The 18,551-nt window shown below is 41.8% G+C and overlaps 1 protein-coding gene across 1 annotated transcript; it reads left to right on the top strand.

Annotated features, from left to right (window-relative positions):
- The first annotated feature begins 5,882 nt into the window (after positions 1 to 5,882).
- opn4xa (opsin 4xa) lies at positions 5,883 to 18,551 on the top strand. The gene is made up of 9 exons (XM_054611981.1): positions 5,883 to 6,019; positions 14,485 to 14,618; positions 15,047 to 15,250; positions 15,360 to 15,531; positions 16,608 to 16,769; positions 17,062 to 17,169; positions 17,254 to 17,428; positions 17,877 to 18,020; positions 18,141 to 18,551. Exons 1-9 carry the CDS (start codon positions 5,886 to 5,888, stop codon positions 18,549 to 18,551), a joined length of 1,644 nt encoding a protein of 547 aa, XP_054467956.1. The 5' UTR covers positions 5,883 to 5,885.

Genomic DNA, 18,551 nt, shown 5'->3' with positions numbered 1-18,551 from the left:
TAAAGCAAACACTAGCTTTGTTTTTGAGCTGCACTGTAAAGCCAGGTTGGTCTTTATTCACTGTTATAATCATTAAATAGCAAATAATGAAGGGACTTCCCGACCAGATATTTTAAAAAAAGTATGCTAAAATGCTGACACAATTCATACAAACCATCTTTTAATGTCTGGTCTCTGGTATCTGGTTAACTATAGCTTAATGTGCCAGCCTAATTATTTTCTTTTCATCCAAGTTCTGTCTTTCTTTTTTATACAATGCATATTTGGATTGGCACCTCACTTACTGCTGCAATTCAGTAATTAAGATAACAGATAATGGGCTGTCGGAGACTTTCAATTACAATTCAAAACGACTGACACTATAGCCACAGATTGTGATGATTATTACTGTCATTCACTGAGGAGGACAAGTTAATTTCTCTTATTAAATTTTGGTCTTAAAGATTTGAGTTGGAGACAGTTTCTGACAAATCAAACTTTTCTCTTAGATGAGTTCCAGATACTCCTGCGAGGTGTGATGTTGTTTATGTGCTGGCGGCCCGACAGATCCTCTTCAGTCTTGTTCTGTGGACCACTGCATGTCTCCTAAATCCCTCAAGGGCAGACTGATTCTCACTTACAAGCCCTCTTATTGAAGCGTATTTTGCTGATTGCATTTGTCCTTTTCACACCTCAGAGGGAGTGAAAGAGGTGACAGACTATTTTGACAGTAATTGGATGGTTGATTGTTGTGGTGGGGTCACCCCAGGCAAAAGACGCAAACAAACAGCACTCTCCTCCACTCTTATAGCCTGAAGAAAACAACTGACATTAGTATGCCTTCAGTGTATGGCCACTTGAAGAGCCATCAGTATTATCATCCTATCATCCCATTTGGCACAACAACGTCTTACTGGTCCACGGGGACAGTTTTCACAATGATTCTCACATCCTCTGCTCTTTAAAGGGACAAAACCCCCCAAATCAATGGCTTTGCTGATCACAGAAAGCCCAACTCCCGGCTACATCACCAAACTTTTGCTTGCTGCCGTTGCAGGTTAGATCCAGTCCTGCTTGCCGCTTGCCACCAGCCTGCTGCGGGGGCTGAATTTGAGTTGTACAGCCACTAACTGAAGGCGTCTGTTTTTGGTGTCGTTTTATTTTCCCGGAAATTTTTAACTGGCGGCAGACATTTATACATGGTGAAAGCGAGGGGAAACAATCTTAACGCTGATGGTGTCATTATTCTATAGCTTCAACATTTACTTCATAATGATAAGTTGAAGCAAAAAACCACTTGTTTATTGCCACTTAAATTGTCTTCCTCCAGGCTATGGAAAAGTCAGACAACATGATTTCCCACAGAGTTCTTCACTGTGGCCACATAATCCCAGTATTAACTTTATTCATAATGTGTAAAATACATTACAGTAGCTGTAATAATATGTTCCCCCTATGCATAATGCAATGCAATACAAAACCACCAAATTACTATAAAATGGGATTGAGTAATCAATGTTGACAGTTCACATAAATCCCTGGGAAATGTTTCAGATTTTTCTTTCTTATTAAGCTGAACGCTCTTTTTGTCTTAGCCATATAAAGAAAACAGTTAAGCCTCGTACCCATGATCCCACAATTGCCCTCCCGGTGGATCAGCTGGTCTTCACAATCCTGTAGTTTCATCCAGCTAATGATTGAACAAGGCTTCAACAAACAGCCTAGGAAACAAACCAAAAAAAAAAGCAAAACATAGCGTTTGCCTCCCTGTGTGACTGTGTCAGAATTTATTAAAGTGAAGCTAACCGGTTGGAAACTAGTGTATGTGGATAGGTCTGTTTCCCTCACGAGTGCAGTGACCCAGAAGTGTAAAGGCTTATCCTGCTCTTGCTAGATGGTATCCAGACTGAATCTTCACAGTGAAAGCACTGTTTTATAAATCACGTTTTTTTTATCCTTCTTTGAGCCATCCAGATGCTATGACAGTCAAACAGAGATGCCAGATTTCAAAGTACAAAAGGGAAATATTAAGGGCAAGAGGAGGTGCGACAGCTGTCTGCTCAGTTGTGCATGAGATGATGAACATTGGGAAGCTTTTATCTGAGTGCTTTTCTCAAGATTCACCTTACACAAGGATGAGCAGTGAACAAGTCTGATACTATGTAAAAGGTTTGGTGCTTTTTTTCAAAACCACACAACCTTTCTTTGCAATTCACAAACCGACCAATGGGAAGCAGCAGCAACTAGGCTATGTCATCTTCTCACATCCAATGTATTAAGCTCTAGCATCTGGTGCTCACATGCAATTGTGTCACTGCCAATGACTATTACTGTACATGCACAGAAAGCAATACATATAGAAACCACTTTGCAGAACGCACACATTCACTTGGGGAAACGGCATTGGTACAAAATGCAATTGGTTTTAAAAATATGTTCCAAATTAAGCAAATTTTTTTTTATATATAAATGTCTTTGATATGATGAGACCAGCCTCTTAACACGTTCCCACACAAACAACGCACACATCCTCATGCACGCACACCCCCCACACTGGCTTGATCAATGCATTGTGCCATGTGAGGGCTGTGTGTGATGGGTAGCCAGCAGGGGGATGGGTCAATGTGCTGCCGCTCGCTTTCTGTGTATTCTCATACTCCTCACAAGCACTGGTAGCAGCAGTGCACTGTTGTTGCCGTGTATGAGAGAATCTCCATCTAACTTGCAGATTACATAAGCAGTCATCAGCCTTATCCGTTTTAAACCTTAAGCGTGGTGCATTTTTACATGCTGTACGGTTTCTGACCCTCTTTGCCAGTCCACTACAAACACAGAGGTGACGTGAAGAAGAAAAGGGGCTTCACTCTCTGGATGAGGTAAAGTAAGACTTTTTAATTATAAGTATTTTTTTATATAATGACTTGATGTTTGAACCTCTTTATTTATTTATTTTGCGGTTGATAACTAGTATGTAAACTATGATACGCTAATCTGTTAAAAATCGACAATTTGCAAGAATGTGTTAATTCAATAATTGTATCTTAGGTTATTTGCAGAAAAATCTGTTGGTTCAATACTCTTGCTTACTTTTTTGTTTTAGCTTGCTTGTTATACCAATGTTATGTGTGTGTCTTATTAAGGGTAGATTCCTTTGTACATGGAAGCATGCAGGCTCATTTTTAGCTCTAATTTAAGATCTTTATATTCCCTTTGATTAACCACAATAGATTTGATCCTGATCATATATTATACAGTAATGTTGATATTAGCAGATGACTTAAATCTTATTTCAATTTTATTATCACTGGCAATTGAGGATATCTACAACTAAAACCAGACAATTTTCATTAAAGTAAAATTCAAACACTTGTTTCAAACTATGCTGTGTAATGCTTATCAATACCATCATCTTTGTCATTTTCAAAAAAATCTGTAGTTTATTAATATAGCTTAAAATCTTTTAAAATATATATTTTTAATATCCTCTGAGGTTAAAATAACTTCCTTAAGGCAGTTCATGGATCAGACAGCACATGCTCAACTCTATCTAAGCTTATTCATCTTCATCAATTGATTTAATTTCTATGATGCACCCATCCCAGTTATAAAATGTTAATTAAGATGGAGGAAGATGCATTTGACCTTTGAGTGTGAACACAGTCACACTAAAACAGATATATATTTGATTTAGGGGACGTTAGCCTCTCATATGAGACAATGCTTTGATGCCTAATGAGGGGAAGTAAGAGGTGATTGAGGGTTCCTCTGACGTTCAAGGCTTCACTGAGCACAGCAAGAGCTCCCTGTTTGGATCTGATGTCCTGCAGGTCCATGTGTACTTCACCCATTGTGCTGTAATATAAATGTCTATGCTTATCTATACATGTTTTACACCGTAACAGCCTAATACAATATCAATACAACATTTTAGGAATAACACACATGCATTTCTCATGAACATCTGTTATGAGTCAGATTCCTCTCTGCTCTGGTGGATGAAGCATAGAACCATCACTCATCTTTGCATCGCGCACTGTGAGTCAACAGCAGGCATGAATTATAACATGTTCATGTTTTCAAACTAATTATTAATGCAAATACATGAAAGATGTTTCACAGCATCGTCTGTGGCAAAGGGCACTGTGCTGCACTGGCACCTAACTCTCATTGTAATGCAGATCAGAGGCAAGAGGCAAACAGGTAGTAGCAAAGGATGATAAATGCTGTTGATATTGCATAACTCAATTCCATCACATTAACAAAACATAGAAATAGTCTTATAATCCCAGCCACAGCTGAGCAATAGTCACATGGAACATGTTGAAGTCCATTCAGCCATTTTCATCATCAGGAATGCCTCGCCTTAATCACCTTGTTGATATGTATTTCTCAGTCACAGCAGTCGTTGGGCACCTTTGACGGATTCAAAACAATTACAGTTCATAAATCTTGCTTGTTACACTGCCATCCATTTTTAAATGCTATGTTCTTTTATTAGAGGTGTTGGTAAAAAGTCATACTTTTTTGGCTCCGTGCTCTGAAAAAGCCTTTTGTGGCTGTCCTAAAAATGCCCCTCATAAAAACTGTCAAAGCCCATCAGTTCAATAACACTTAGAGAGGATCTCACTCTCACTCTCAGCTTCACTGCTCTGCAACTCTTATCGTGATTAATACATGGCAAACAGATTTGACTGTTTCCAAGGGTTATTGATTGATATTAAAATGCACATACTGTCCTAATCCTTCTAATTCTGTAAAATACAAGAAGATTAGAATTACTGACTCCTGGTTGTATGCCTCCGCCAACCACTCAAGCTGCAGTTTACATCCATGCATGTCCATAATGTTCAATCATTTATCATTTTATCCTATTAGATATTTGTGTGAATGTCATTATAAGCATATGAATTCTTAAGTTATAGCCCAAAACGTGTTTGGTGAAGTCACAGTTACCTTGACCTTTGACCTCAAAATTTCAATCGGTTCATTGTTGAGTGGAAGTTTGTGCAACATTTGAATAAGATCCTTCAACGAATTCCTGAGGTATCATGTTCAAGAAAATTGGACAGACGGACGAATCTCAATCTTTGTGAAACTGGCCGCTGTTGCTTGAGCCTCATTTCTGGTATTTAAACAAAATCAAGAATATAAATGCTGCTTTGAATCGCTTTGTCGACTGAAAATGAATCACACAATTTAGTAATACTCGCTAACAACCTAACTTTCCTGTTTTAAAACTAAACAGAGTTCACAGATGAGTTTCAAAACAGAGAGCTGGGAGGAAATGTCTGGATTTCCTCAGATTTCCTTCTGGAATATAGTGGTTATGTTAAAAAATGTGACCACTGAGCTGGTACACCCTGAAAGCATAAAAACAAACAAAAAATACCAACAATAGATCAAAAGTTAAGATGGTAGAAAGTGTAAAACCAAATGTAATGTATAAACTAATAACACAAGGTAATGTCTAAACTCGAATTAAGAAACTTAAACTAAGACTAATTTACACGACTTTAAGCCAAACTGACTCAACTAAATAAAATGTTGACGTCTATGAATGAAGACAGAGCGGTGCAGATGCAAGCTGTGTGCCGTCACGTCTTATTCTATACTCTTGCCCCCAGAGATTTTACTTCCTTATCATGATAAGTACTCTTACATAATGCTGGAAAGTTTAGTGGGTCAGAGGGACGGAGAAGATCTGGCTTGTTTAAAAGTCACGGAGACATGTTGTACACAAAGAAAAACCCTCTGATGCTGACATGTGTTTGTGTGTGTGTGTGTGTGTGTGTGTGTGTGTGTGTGTGTGTGTGTGTGTGTGTGTGTGTGTGTGTGTGTGTGTGTGTGTGTGTGTGTGTGTGTGTGTGTGTGTGTGTGTGTGTGTGTGTGTGCTTGACGTCACAGAGATGGATGTGGATCACGGATTCTATCGGCAGGTGGACGTCCAGGCCCACGCTCACTACATCGTCGCCTTCTTTGTCTTGGTGATCGGAACAGTGGGTGTTACTGGAAACGCTTTAGTCATGTATGCCTTTTTCTGGTAAGTGAACTGGTGATGGTGAAGAATACGCATGCCTGTCAATGCCAATTTAAGAGAAGCATTATTTAACCAGTTATACCTTTCTCGCCTTTTCTATGGACAATCAACTATGCGGGAAGAGTTTAATCAAAACAAACTCCTAGTTAACCAGAAAACAATTCTTAATTGTTATTCTGCTTTTTAATAAGGATTAATTTTCATTGCACACTGCTTCGTGCCTCATGGCCTCATTGGCCTATCATCCCAAAAACTAGTCTGGAAAAAGGAAAGCTCCAAATAATTAAACTCAGTAATGATTTTTTTTATAAAAGCTTTTCATTGTTCACACTTTAACCATTATAACTGTATCATTGTTCTATGATTAAGATATAATGCCAAGCCTTATTTAGTCCATGTCACCCACAACATTTATCACACTTTCATTTTGGTTGCTGAGTACTTAACAGATGGAACAAATGGATTTAATGCATTTCTGGAAAACAACATAAAAACAGGAAATAAAGCATCATGAGGCATGCTGCATTTGGTTACGTTAGTAGAGACAATTTAACAGAGTAGTCAAGCGAAAATAGTGATGGGTTATAAATAACCGTTTACTCATCAATTTTAAATCTATTAGAAGATCATAGTTAAAACAACTAATTGAGGCTTATCATAAAAACAAAATGACAAAATCTTTAGGTAAATTAGGATTTCCATGAATTAAGAGTACCAGAAATGTAGTGCCCTGAAAAATAGCCCAAATTAATGAAAAAAGAAAGAGATCAGTAAGGTAAAAACAAAAACAAAACAACAACTAACATTGTGATTGAAGTTCTCTGTGAACGTGAATAGACTAGACATCTAAATACTGGTGTCTGACTGAAAAATTCCCCAAGGACTGCACATTCCAATCTGCAGCATGATAGCAGTTTAATCAACCGACATGGTCCGACTTGCCTACATTTGGTATTGTAACAAATGTCAATTAGCATTTTTACTCATCTTTTGCACATGAACTAGTCTCCATCCATCCATTTCCATTTCCATCCATTTCCTTCCGCTTATCCGGGGCCGGGTCGCGGGGGCAGCAAGCTAAGGAGGGTCCTCCAGACGTCCTTCTCCCCAGAAACACTTTCCAGCTCCTCCTGGGGAACCCCGAGGCGTTCCCAGGCCAGACGAGATATATAATCTCTCCAGCGTGTTCTGGGTCTACCCCGGGGCCTCTTACCAGTTGGACGTGCCTGGAAAACCTCTAAAGGGAGGCGTCCAGGAGGCATCCTGATCAGATGCCCGAGCCACCTCAGCTGGCCCCTTTCGACGCGAAGGAGCAGCGGCTCTACTCCGAGCTCCCTCCGGATGTCTGAGCTCCTCACCCTATCTCTAAGGCTGAGCCCACCCACCCTACGAAGGAAGCTCATTTCGGCCGCTTGTATTCGCGATCTCATTCTTTCGGTCACTACCCAAAGCTCATGACCATAGGTGAGGGTTGGAACGTAGATGGACTGGTAAATCGAGAGCTTTGCCTTACGGCTCAGCTCCTTCTTCACCAAACCGGTCCGGTACAACGCCCGCATCACTGCTGACGCTGCACCGAACCGCCTGTCCATCTCCCGCTCCATCTTACCCTCACTCGTGAATAAGATCTCGAGATACTTGAACTCCCTCGCTTGGGGCAGTGACTCACTCCCAACCCAGAGGGTGCAATCCACCGTTTTCCGGAAGAACTAGTCTCATGAACAGTTTTTCTGGGAAGTTGTCACAGTGTTCTACTGTTAATAAGTGAGTTCACAGAAGCTGTTTTGTTTACCAGACACATTAACAACACACATAAAACAGTCCCTTTGGTGGGGTATTATCAGAGGTGGAAGAAGTCACAGTTTTCTCACTGTAAAAATACTCATATCACCATAAAAGTCCTGCCAAGTTTTTATCAACAAATTGTACATAAAGTAAAAGCACTTGTTAAGCAGAATGGCCCCTTTCAGAGTGTTATGTTATTGTATGGCATGTTTGAGATATCCAACTGGATTAAGATATAATGAAATCTATAATATATCCAATTGAATATGTTAATCTATTGAATATCTTAAATTGCCACTATTAACTAAAAGTTACCAGTTTCTACATTTTAGAAACTAGCAAAATAAACCAATTCCTGAGATTTTCTTTCCACCCTGCACTGTTCACTGTTGCAGAGATTTAGAGTGCTAACTGGGGGAAACAGTGTGTTCTTGCATTAGGAAGCACAAGCAGAGAGGTCTTCACACAAGCCTGCAGGCATTCAATAGCAGGAAGCAGCTCAGTGATTTTATAACTGTACTGGATAAATCAATGCATACATTCAATATTTCAGTTAGCTTCACCCTTATTTAGACACAGTCAACACTGTGCAATAGTTCCGCTTAAACCACAAAGAGGGCAATTAAGATTAAATAACAGAACTGCAACTCAGGATAATCCATCAAACCAATGTGCCCACCAGAGGTTCTCCTCTAAGTAAAAATCCCTCCATCATTTTTAATTGTTCTGACTTCCAGTGATATGCATGATGATGCAGCTATAAAATATCTTCTCTGCCTCATTATTTTCCAGCCAAAAAGCAACCTAAAGAACAGAACTGGCTTACTCTTGTGTGATGATGTTGTGTCTGACTTATTTGTTGACATAGCTGGGAGCAACACTTTGGTATTAAATATAAAGATTGATCCACCATTCTGCCAACTAATGTAATTATAGAAAAACTACTTTTAAATATTAACCCAAATTTAAAACCAAAAACTCTGATATTAATTTATCTTAAATGATAGCATGATGTGTACATTACATGCAGTATATACACTCTGGCTACTCCTGGGTATATATAGTATTCCACTGAATGCATTTCCTCTACAGTGCCAAGTGTTAGATAAAATCCCGGGTCTGACATGTTTTCTGCATTAAGGTCGAACCTCCAGTGACACACATATTCCTCAAATGTCCCATCACTCGATCTCCAGTCAAGTCACACTTACCCACTCACTTGCATGTAAACATGGGGAATATTTACTAGTTTTTGGTGTTTTTACAGTCAGTGGGCAAAACAAGGAGGACAATGCAGAGGCTTTTAATGATAAATGGAGCCAGTGTAACTATTATGAACACTGATATAAAGTTTAGATATCTAGGTCAAGGGATCATATGGCATCATTATTTTCATTTCAGCTTGAACAAATATTCATCCACCATCTGTGTCCCTATACTCCCTATGTCACGGCCAAAAAATATATAATGTAATATGTTCATGGTACTTCACAGATGGAAGACATCAAAGGCTTTTCATATTCAGAAGCCTACATGTACAAAAGGTATATCTAGATTGGTAGCCCTCTTCACAGCCTGGCACTGTTTCTTGGGGCTTTTTTCAGTGTGACGTAAAACTGTATACATGTAAAATGTGTCACAGATCTTCATTAAGCAGGATTGTGTAAATATTCTTGTTGTCTTAAGATATGCTTACAGTTAGCTTCTTGTAAACTGATGGCTGACCCAGTATAAGCTAACTTCACAGGAGTATTGGTGTCAGAAATTATTTTAGGAAGTTTTGAAGGGAAGATGCTTTCGGGGAAAAAGCCTGACATTTTTAATAAGCAAACAAATGTAATGTTCTAGTGCAATTCAACTTGTTTCCTGAACTTGTTCACAGGCTTTGCTTCGATTAAAAATATAAAAGGGCTGCTTTGTTCTGGGAGATTTAACATGCTGTGTTGATGTGGCGGTTTGTGACTATAGAAATTCCTTTGCTGCCATTACCTGCACCCTCTCAGGAAGTAGGCTACAGAAGCCTGTGTTGAAGTCAATACGTGAATATACTGACAATACTGCTTCGATTTAAAGGATATCCTCTAGGCCTTTGGCTTATGGTGATTCTATACTGTCCTCACAACAAGCTTTTACTTTAAATCAACAATAAATTAATATTCATGTCATTAATTATAGTTTAATTAATTAAAGCCCCCGGCTGAGTGCCGCTGTTCTGGAGTTCTCCCCGGAGAACGAGAGGGTCGCCTCTCTGCGACTGGGAATCGCAGGAGGAAAGTCTCTGACTGTTGTTTGTGCCTATGCACCAAACGGCAGTTCGGAGTCCTTGGGTGGTGTTCTGGAAAGGGCGCCGACTGGGGACTCCATAGTTCTTCTGGGAGACTTCAACGCTCACGTGGGTAACAATGGAGAAACCTGGAGGGGTGTGATTGGGAGGAACGGCCTGCCCGATCTGAACCCGAGTGGTGCTTTGTTGTTGGACTTCTGTGCTAGTCATGGACTGTCCATAACAAACACCATGTTTGAGCATAGGGAGGTTCATAAGTGTACTTGGTACCAGAACACCCTAGGCCAAAGGTCTATGATCGACTTTGTAGTCGGTCATCAGACCTGCGGCTGTATGTCTTGGACACTCGGGTGAAGAGAGGAGCAGAGCTGTCAACTGATCACCACCTGGTGGTGAGTTGGATCAGGTGGCGGGGGAGGCTGCCGGACAGACCCGGTAAACCCAAACGTGTAGTGAGGGTGAACTGGGAACGTCTGGCTGAGGATCCTGTCCGCAAGGTCTTCAACTCCCACCTCCGGAATAATTTCTCGTGCATCCCGGGGGAGGCTGGGGACATGGAATCTGAGTGGGCCATGTTCAAATCCTCCATTGTGGAAGCTGCTGCTAGGAGTTGTGGTCGGAAGGCGATCGGTGCCTGTCGTGGCGGCAATCCAAGAACCCGCTGGTGGACACCAGCGGTGAAGGAGGCCGTCAAGCTGAAGAAGGAGGCCTTTCGGGCTTGGTTGGCCGAGGGGTCTCCTGAATCAGCAGGCAGGTACCGGTTGGCCAGAAGGGCTGCAGCTGCGGCGGTTGCTGAGGCAAAAACCCGGGTGTGGGAGGAGTTCGGCGAGGCCATGGAGAAGGACTTTCGAATGGCCTCAAGGAAGTTCTGGCAAACCGTGAGACGACTCAGAAAGGGGAAACAGGGCTTTTCTCAGGCTGTGCTCAGCAGGGGGGGAGAACTGCAGGCCCGGACTGGGGATATTGTCGAGCGGTGGAAAGAACACTTTGAGGAACTCCTGAACCCGACCAACACGTCCTCTGTGGAAGAGGCAGAGTCTGAAGACTCAGGGGAAGACTCGTCCATATGCCTGGCGGAGGTCGTTGAGGTAGTTAAAAAGCTCTTCAGTGGCAAAGCGCCAGGAGTGGATGAGATTCGACCGGAGATGCTAAAGGCTCTGGACATTGTTGGGCTGTCTTGGTTGACACGTCTCTTCACTGTCGCGTGGAAGTCGGGTACAGTGCCTGTGGAGTGGCAGACCGGGGTGGTGGTTCCCATTTTCAAAAAGGGGGACCAGAGAGTGTGCTCCAATTATAGGGGTATCACACTGCTCAGCCTCCCCGGGAAAGTTTACTCCAGGGTGCTGGAAAGGAGGCTCCATCCGATTGTCGAACCTCAGATTCAGGAGGAGCAATGCGGATTCCGTCCTGGACGTGGAACAGCGGACCAACTCTTTACCCTTGCAGGTCTGTTGGAGGGTGCATGGGAGTTTGCTCATCCAGTCTACATGTGTTTTGTGGACTTGGAGAAGGCCTTCGACCGTGTCCCTCGGGGAGTCCTGTGGGGGTACTGCGGGAATATGGGGTACCTGGTTCGTTACTACGAGCCATTCGGTCCTTGTATGACCAAAGTGAGAGCTGTGTCCGGATACTCGGCACAAAGTCGAGCTTCTTCCCAGTGCGTGTTGGCCTCTGCCAGGGCTGCCCATTGTCACCAATCCTGTTTGTGATTTTCATGGACAGGATTTCAAGGCGCAGCTGGGGGGAGGAGAGTTTCCGGTTTGGGGACCTCAGAATCACATCCCTGCTTTTTGCAGATGATGTGGTTCTGTTGGCTCCTTCAGAACGTGACCTTCAGCACGCACTGGGGCGGTTCACAGCCGAGTGTGAAGCAGTCGGGATGAGAGTCAGTACCTCCAAGTCTGAGGCCATGGTTCTCTTCCGGAAAATGGTGGATTGCACCCTCTGGGTTGGGAGTGAGTCACTGCCCCAAGCGAGGGAGTTCAAGTATCTCGGGATCTTATTCACGAGTGAGGGTAAGATGGAGCGGGAGATGGACAGGCGGTTCGGTGCAGCGTCAGCAGTGATGCGGGCGTTGTACCGGACCGGTTTGGTGAAGAAGGAGCTGAGCCGAAAGGCAAGGCTCTCGATTTACCAGTCCATCTACGTTCCAACCCTCACCTATGGTCATGAGCTTTGGGTAGTGACCGAAAGAATGAGATCGCGAATACAAGCGGCCGAAATGAGCTTCCTTCGTAGGGTGGCTGGGCTCAGCCTTAGAGATAGGGTGAGGAGCTCAGACATCCGGAGGGAGCTCGGAGTAGAGCCGCTGCTCCTTCGCGTCGAAAGGGGCCAGCTGAGGTGGCTCGGGCATCTGATCAGGATGCCTCCTGGACGCCTCCCTTTAGAGGTTTTCCAGGCACGTCCAACTGGTAAGAGGCCCCGGGGTAGACCCAGAACACGCTGGAGGGATTATATATCTCGTCTGGCCTGGGAACGCCTCTGGGTTCCCCAGGAGGAGCTGGAAAGTGTTGCTGGGGAGAAGGACGTCTGGAGGACCCTCCTTAGCTTGCTGCCCCCGCGACCCGGCCCCGGATAAGTGGAAGAAAATGGATGGATGGATTAATTATAGTGTAGCCCAAAGGATAACAATAACATGAAAAGGCTTATACAACATATAACTTACATCACATGAATATATAGTCTGAGTAACTGCAGTATTCTCACTGATTATACACATCACTAAAGATAATCATTATTGTTTTTGTTATTATTGTCATTATTATTATTATTATTATTATTATGATGGTACACATGTAAGGCAGTGGTTGATTAAAACCTCTATTATAAAGGCCCGGGGTGAACCAAAGCGACAGATCTGAGAACCAATCATGTGTGATTTTTCTTGTTTAAAGAAAGGTTCATTGATAGCACAGGCGAAAGCAGACTTTTACACAGCTGTTAACTGTCAGGATCTAGTGAGGTTTGCAGGTGTTTGTGGGTCCAAGAATCCGGTTTTCCATTAAGTGACATTTCAATTGAAAAGTAATTTATAATTGGATTTTTCCAGTGATGTTGTGTCCACCTCGACTGACTATTTTCATTGCTGCTGCTGACATATAGTATATTGCCTTCAGTGTCTTTACTGGCTTTAAAGGTTTTGCTTGCCACAGTGACTCAACAGGGGAGTACACTAAACCCATTATATTGGAGTATTAAATGTGTATTGTGCCCCTCCATTATACATGCACAAAACAGTTTTATTTTTATTACGTATGATCTTTGGATCCCCCTGGTAAGAGTTGCAATTCTCATCTGTCTCTTCCTTGCTTTAAGAGAGTAAAAGTATGTTAGAACGTTAAGTATTATTGGAAGGGGGTAGTATGGATGTTTCATGTTATTGATTTCCACCCTCCTGCCTTTGTTATGGTAAGGGAGGTGGAGTTAAATTCAGAAAGAGGAGGATTAGAGAGTTATTGGCTGGATTTTGCATTGGCCGGGGTATGAATCTCTGTCCCTCTACATGTCTGTGCATCGTACTGGGGAAATGTAATTTAAAAGAACAACCTTTCAGAACAATAAGACTCTCATTGTTATGAAACCTCCCTCTTGATTTTAATTCCCGGCCAGAAATGTAACACGTATTGACTACAATAAGAACATTTATCTTTACATAGTGTGGTTTAGTTTCAAAGTAGAATAACATTGCATTAGTTTGCTTACTGGGGGAAAAAATGGTCTTGTCAGCTACTTGGTTAAGATAAAAAGTAGTAAATAGTAGGATGTGTAGCACACTGTGTGGATAATGAAAAATGTGTGTATTTTTGGATCTGGATTATTTCTAATAAGAACTAATATGATTTTGGAGGTGTTCCGATAATGGATGTACTACACAAAAAATATGTCAAGCTGTAGAAACCAAAAAAGTATAGTGGCATAATGAACTTAAACTGAACACACAAAATATTGTTTTGGGGTAGAAAAAGCTCTGTTTGTAGACTTTCTTTGTCACTTGTGTTAAGCACTTCTGGAAAATGGTTTTGTACGATAATGGGGGGCGGCTGTGGAGAGCAAGGTAGTTCTCCAATCAGAGGGTCGGTGGTTCAATACCCGGCTTCGGCAGTCGATGTGTCCTTGGGCAAGATACTTAACCCCAAGTTGCTCCCGAAGGCTTGCCATCGGTGGACTGGATGTTGCATGAATGTTAGTTAGAGTCTGATGGTGGCACCTTGCATGGTAGCCTGTCATCAGTGTGTGAATGGGTGAATGATATGTAATATACTATATTGTAAGTCGCTTTGGATAAAAGCATCTGCTAAATGACTGTAATGTAATAATGTGGTTGTCAACAACAACATCATCATATTGTTTTGTGGGGTATTGAATTTAATTCATGACTTTCCAATCCTCTGTGTTTCAGCAACAAGAAGCTACGGACTGCCCCCAACTTTTTCATCATGAACCTGGCAGTCAGTGACTTCCTCATGGCAATCACACAGTCACCCATTTTCTTTGTTAACTCTCTTTACAAGGGGTGGATTTTTGGTGAAACAGGTATTTTTTGAACATTCAATTAATTAGTATGTACTCCAAAAATAGCTATGTCTTTTATTTATCAAATTCTATTTTTGAAATATGTTCCCCATTTATGAAATGTAATGCTAAAACATTTGCTTTCCTATACTGTATTTTATGAGTTTTTTTGTGTCTCAGAATATGTGTAAGTTAGAATCTGTGCCTGCTGTTTATATTATTAGTCACAAGAAATGTATGATAAAAGGATAATAGCATTTAGTTTCAGTAGCATTTAATCTCTGACCCCTAATTAACCTGAACCCTGATATCAATGAATGGATAGTGTGAATTGCAATTTGAAGTCATGATTATTCATATTACTTATCTCATGTAATACATAGTCTTCCAATCAGAATAAGTAAAAAAACATATGAATGAAATGCTCCCGTCTCTCTTTTCCTCCACAGGCTGTAAAATATATGCCTTCTGTGGAGCTTTATTTGGAATCACCTCCATGATAAACCTTCTGGCCATCTCTCTGGACCGCTACATTGTCATCACCAAGCCTCTGCAGGCCATATCGTGGACCTCCAAGAAACGCACATGCTTCATCATTGCCCTGGTCTGGCTGTACTCTCTAGCCTGGAGCCTTGCACCCCTTTTGGGGTGGAGTAAGTAACTTCATTTGTCAGCCCTTACTCTTTTTATTCCACTTCCCTCCGTCTATACTTTTGACCTTACACTTCCGTCTTATCTGTCTTTGTCATTTTTCACCTCAAGGTTCGTACATACCAGAGGGCTTGATGACCTCATGCACATGGGACTATGTGACTTCTACTCCTGCCAATAAAAGTTACACTTTGATGCTATGCTGCTTTGTATTCTTCATCCCTCTGGGCATTATATCCTATTGTTATCTGTGCATGTTCCTGGCAATCCGCCATGCAAGCAGGTGAATGAATTATAGGTGAATATGCAGCACTTTAATGCACTAAACACATTGAAAATACTTGAAACGCTGCCATTTAAAGCAAGTCTATATTTATTAACTGTATTAAACAATATCCTGCCATTGCAGTACAGCCTACAGCTTCCCTTTACTGTTACATCTTCACATCAACAATCTACCTAATGAGTTTCAGAAGAGGCTTGACATTGCTGCAATGCAATTACTTAAATGTTATCACAAGCATGTTACATATGTTGTGATGTTGGCATCCATCATCCTAGTTACTCCCTTTAATAATTTATCTATATGCATGTGTGTATATTTGTCTGTTTTTCCGATCCGGTCATTACATGCCTTCCATACACATTAGCTTATTCACCCCTTGGCAAGTATAGGCTTTTCCCATTTCAGGGGAACCAACAAGACTTTGCTGGGGGACACAACCAAATAATATGTGGCTGTAGCTTTTAGTATTTACCTTAAGGGCAATGTTGACTCATAGGAATACCTATCCGTAAGGCTAGCGTTGATATCTTGAGTTGATACTGTGATTAATGTTTTTAGACCTTTGCGGTTGCCGTGGAGGTATAAGTCTCACCATCTAAACTTCAGGCTACTGTGAAGGTTAAAACTCTGTCGGTGGTGTCCTACAGAGGAGTTGGCGTACCTCTAGGCAACAGTTTGCCTCTTACTCTTTGACTGCTCTGTCCTGTGTTTGTACATCATCTTCTCTTATTTCATATTTGATATTATGTCCTTATGATGTGGAAATTGATCATGTCCATCATCCAGTCCTCCTAAAAGGAGTGAAAAAAATATTCAAGGGAGTAAATAAGAAAAATCATATGTGCCCTGTTTGTTGACTGCCTGCCCTGTTTGTTGCATTGTCTGCTTGGCTGCTTGGCCTCACTTTGTCTGCATTTGGGTCCACAGTCATGCATACATACAAAATAAAAACGATCTGGCTGCAAACACTATACATTTTAGGTTATTTTCAAATAATTCAACCTCTGAATAACCACATAGATCAACTACAAAATTCCCTTATTCCTTCTCTCTGTCCTTTATTCCTTCCACAGAGATATTGAGAAGTTGGGGTATCAGGTGAGGAAGTCAACCCTGATCCAGCAGCAGTCCATCAAGACTGAATGGAAGCTGGCCAAGATTGCCTTTGTGGTCATCATAGTGTTTGTGCTTTCTTGGTCGCCCTATGCATGTGTCACCCTCATCGCCTGGGCTGGGTAAATATACAGCATGACAAGGACTCCTTATGGTCCAATAATTTTGTTCCCATAGTCTAACTGCATTTGTTGTGTACAGACAAAGACGTGGATTCAGGCATAAAACAAATAGGATGCTTGGTTGCACTGTGTACTTCATCTCAGCCATTAACCATTAGCCATATTCCACCTTTTGTACAATATCACAATATCAGGCATGATGAAGTGCTATGCAATGGGGTCAAACTACAGTACCAATAGTGTTAAAGGTGATGTATAGTTTTATTCTTTACAAACACTTTACACCTTTCAGATATGGAAGCTACCTCAGTCCCTATTCCAAAGCTGTCCCCGCTGTTATAGCCAAGGCATCGGCCATCTACAATCCTTTTATCTACGCCATCATTCATTCTAAATACAGGTGAGTGCAGCCATCCAATTTATCTGTAACCTAAGCTGGAAAAGAGCATAGAGGTTTGGCTGAAAGATCATTATTTTTCAACAGAGATACCATGGCAGAAAAGGTTCCCTGTCTCCACTTTCTAGCCCAGGCCCCGAGGAGGAAGTGCATTTCAGTGTCACACAGCGAGTCCTCCCTCAGGGACTTGATGCTGAGCAGACAGTCATCAGACTCCAGAGCCAAGTTTCACAGAGTTTCCTCCATGTCTACGACAGACACTGTGAGTTTGGCTTCGGCGCTAGGTTTTGAAGAGTAGAAGCAAACACATGACACCATCAGTGGTGTACTTGCAGCAATCAAATGCACAGACATTAAAGTTGGGTGAATTCTGTGTTGGTTTTTAAACTTGTTTTGGTATAGTTGCGTTTTGGCCAGTAAAGGTCACGAGAAACATTTGTGTTATGCAGTGTGGATTCTAAATGACTCTCTTTACATAGGAACTGCATAATTTCCCATGATTAACCTTTCCATATTTTTTGCCCAAAAAATTAAATAAAAAAAGCTGTCCCATTTGTTTTTGAATCCGAATGTCTACTAACTAATGAACAGCCTTTAATTGTGTTGTTATTTTCTAGTACTACAATTACAAGGCAGATGTAAGTGATACAGTATCACATTATCAATTTCTTACCTGGATTTACATGTATTAATGCGCATGTCCCTTGTAGCAGGTTTGGAGTGATGTGGAGCTGGACCCTATGGATCAGAGCCATGGTGTTAGGTCCAGCTATTCCCTTGGAGCTCTGAAGGACAGGGATCAAAAGTCTTTGGCTAAGAAGACCAATGAAAAGGGAAGCCAAAGCCAGGAACAGGTAGGGTAGGTGCTCATCATTATATTTGTTGATTTTAGAGTCTAATAACCTTGGAGTCAGAATAATGTATTCATAAAGGTGCCGTATTGATTACTCGTGTATTTATAATTCTGTTTCTAGATGCACATCCCCGAGCGAGGCTCACTGAACAGAAGTGACCACACCCTATCGCCTGAGTGCGTCAACACAGTAATGCCCCCGGCTCTGGGGACGAGAAGGGAGGACAACCCTAAATGTTGGAATAAAGAGACGAAACAGGAAGTCGAGAAAGAGGGTGAACACGAACAAAGAGAGACACAGGAAGCTGAGAAGGAGCAGCAGGTCCTCATCCAGCCAGATTCTCTGGACAATGTCGTATGTGTGCACTCTGAAGCGATCATCAGACCAGACTCAAGGAACGGCTCTCTGGACCATAGCTACTGTGAGGAAAAACAAAGCACACAGAGCAGAGGGAGAGAACTGTTGCTGAGTTTAAAGCCTCTGGACTGTTCTGCTCAAGAGCTCGAGTCAGTGCAAAGATTTCTGAGCTAA

Source organism: Anoplopoma fimbria, chromosome 14 (assembly GCF_027596085.1).
Source record: "Anoplopoma fimbria isolate UVic2021 breed Golden Eagle Sablefish chromosome 14, Afim_UVic_2022, whole genome shotgun sequence".
NCBI lineage: Eukaryota > Metazoa > Chordata > Actinopteri > Perciformes > Anoplopomatidae > Anoplopoma > Anoplopoma fimbria.
Note: the sequence above shows the minus strand (reverse complement) of the source record. Positions and strands in the feature narration are given on the sequence as shown.

Coding starts and splice junctions, on each gene's coding strand:
- opn4xa (XM_054611981.1), top strand. CDS start 5,886: ATGGATGTGGATCACGGATTCTATCGGCAGGTGGACGTCCAGGCCCAC. Junction 14,619..15,046: donor GTGGATTTTTGGTGAAACAG/GTATTTTTTGAA, acceptor TTTCCTCCACAG/GCTGTAAAATATATGCCTTC. Junction 17,170..17,253: donor ATCATTCATTCTAAATACAG/GTGAGTGCAGCC, acceptor ATTTTTCAACAG/AGATACCATGGCAGAAAAGG.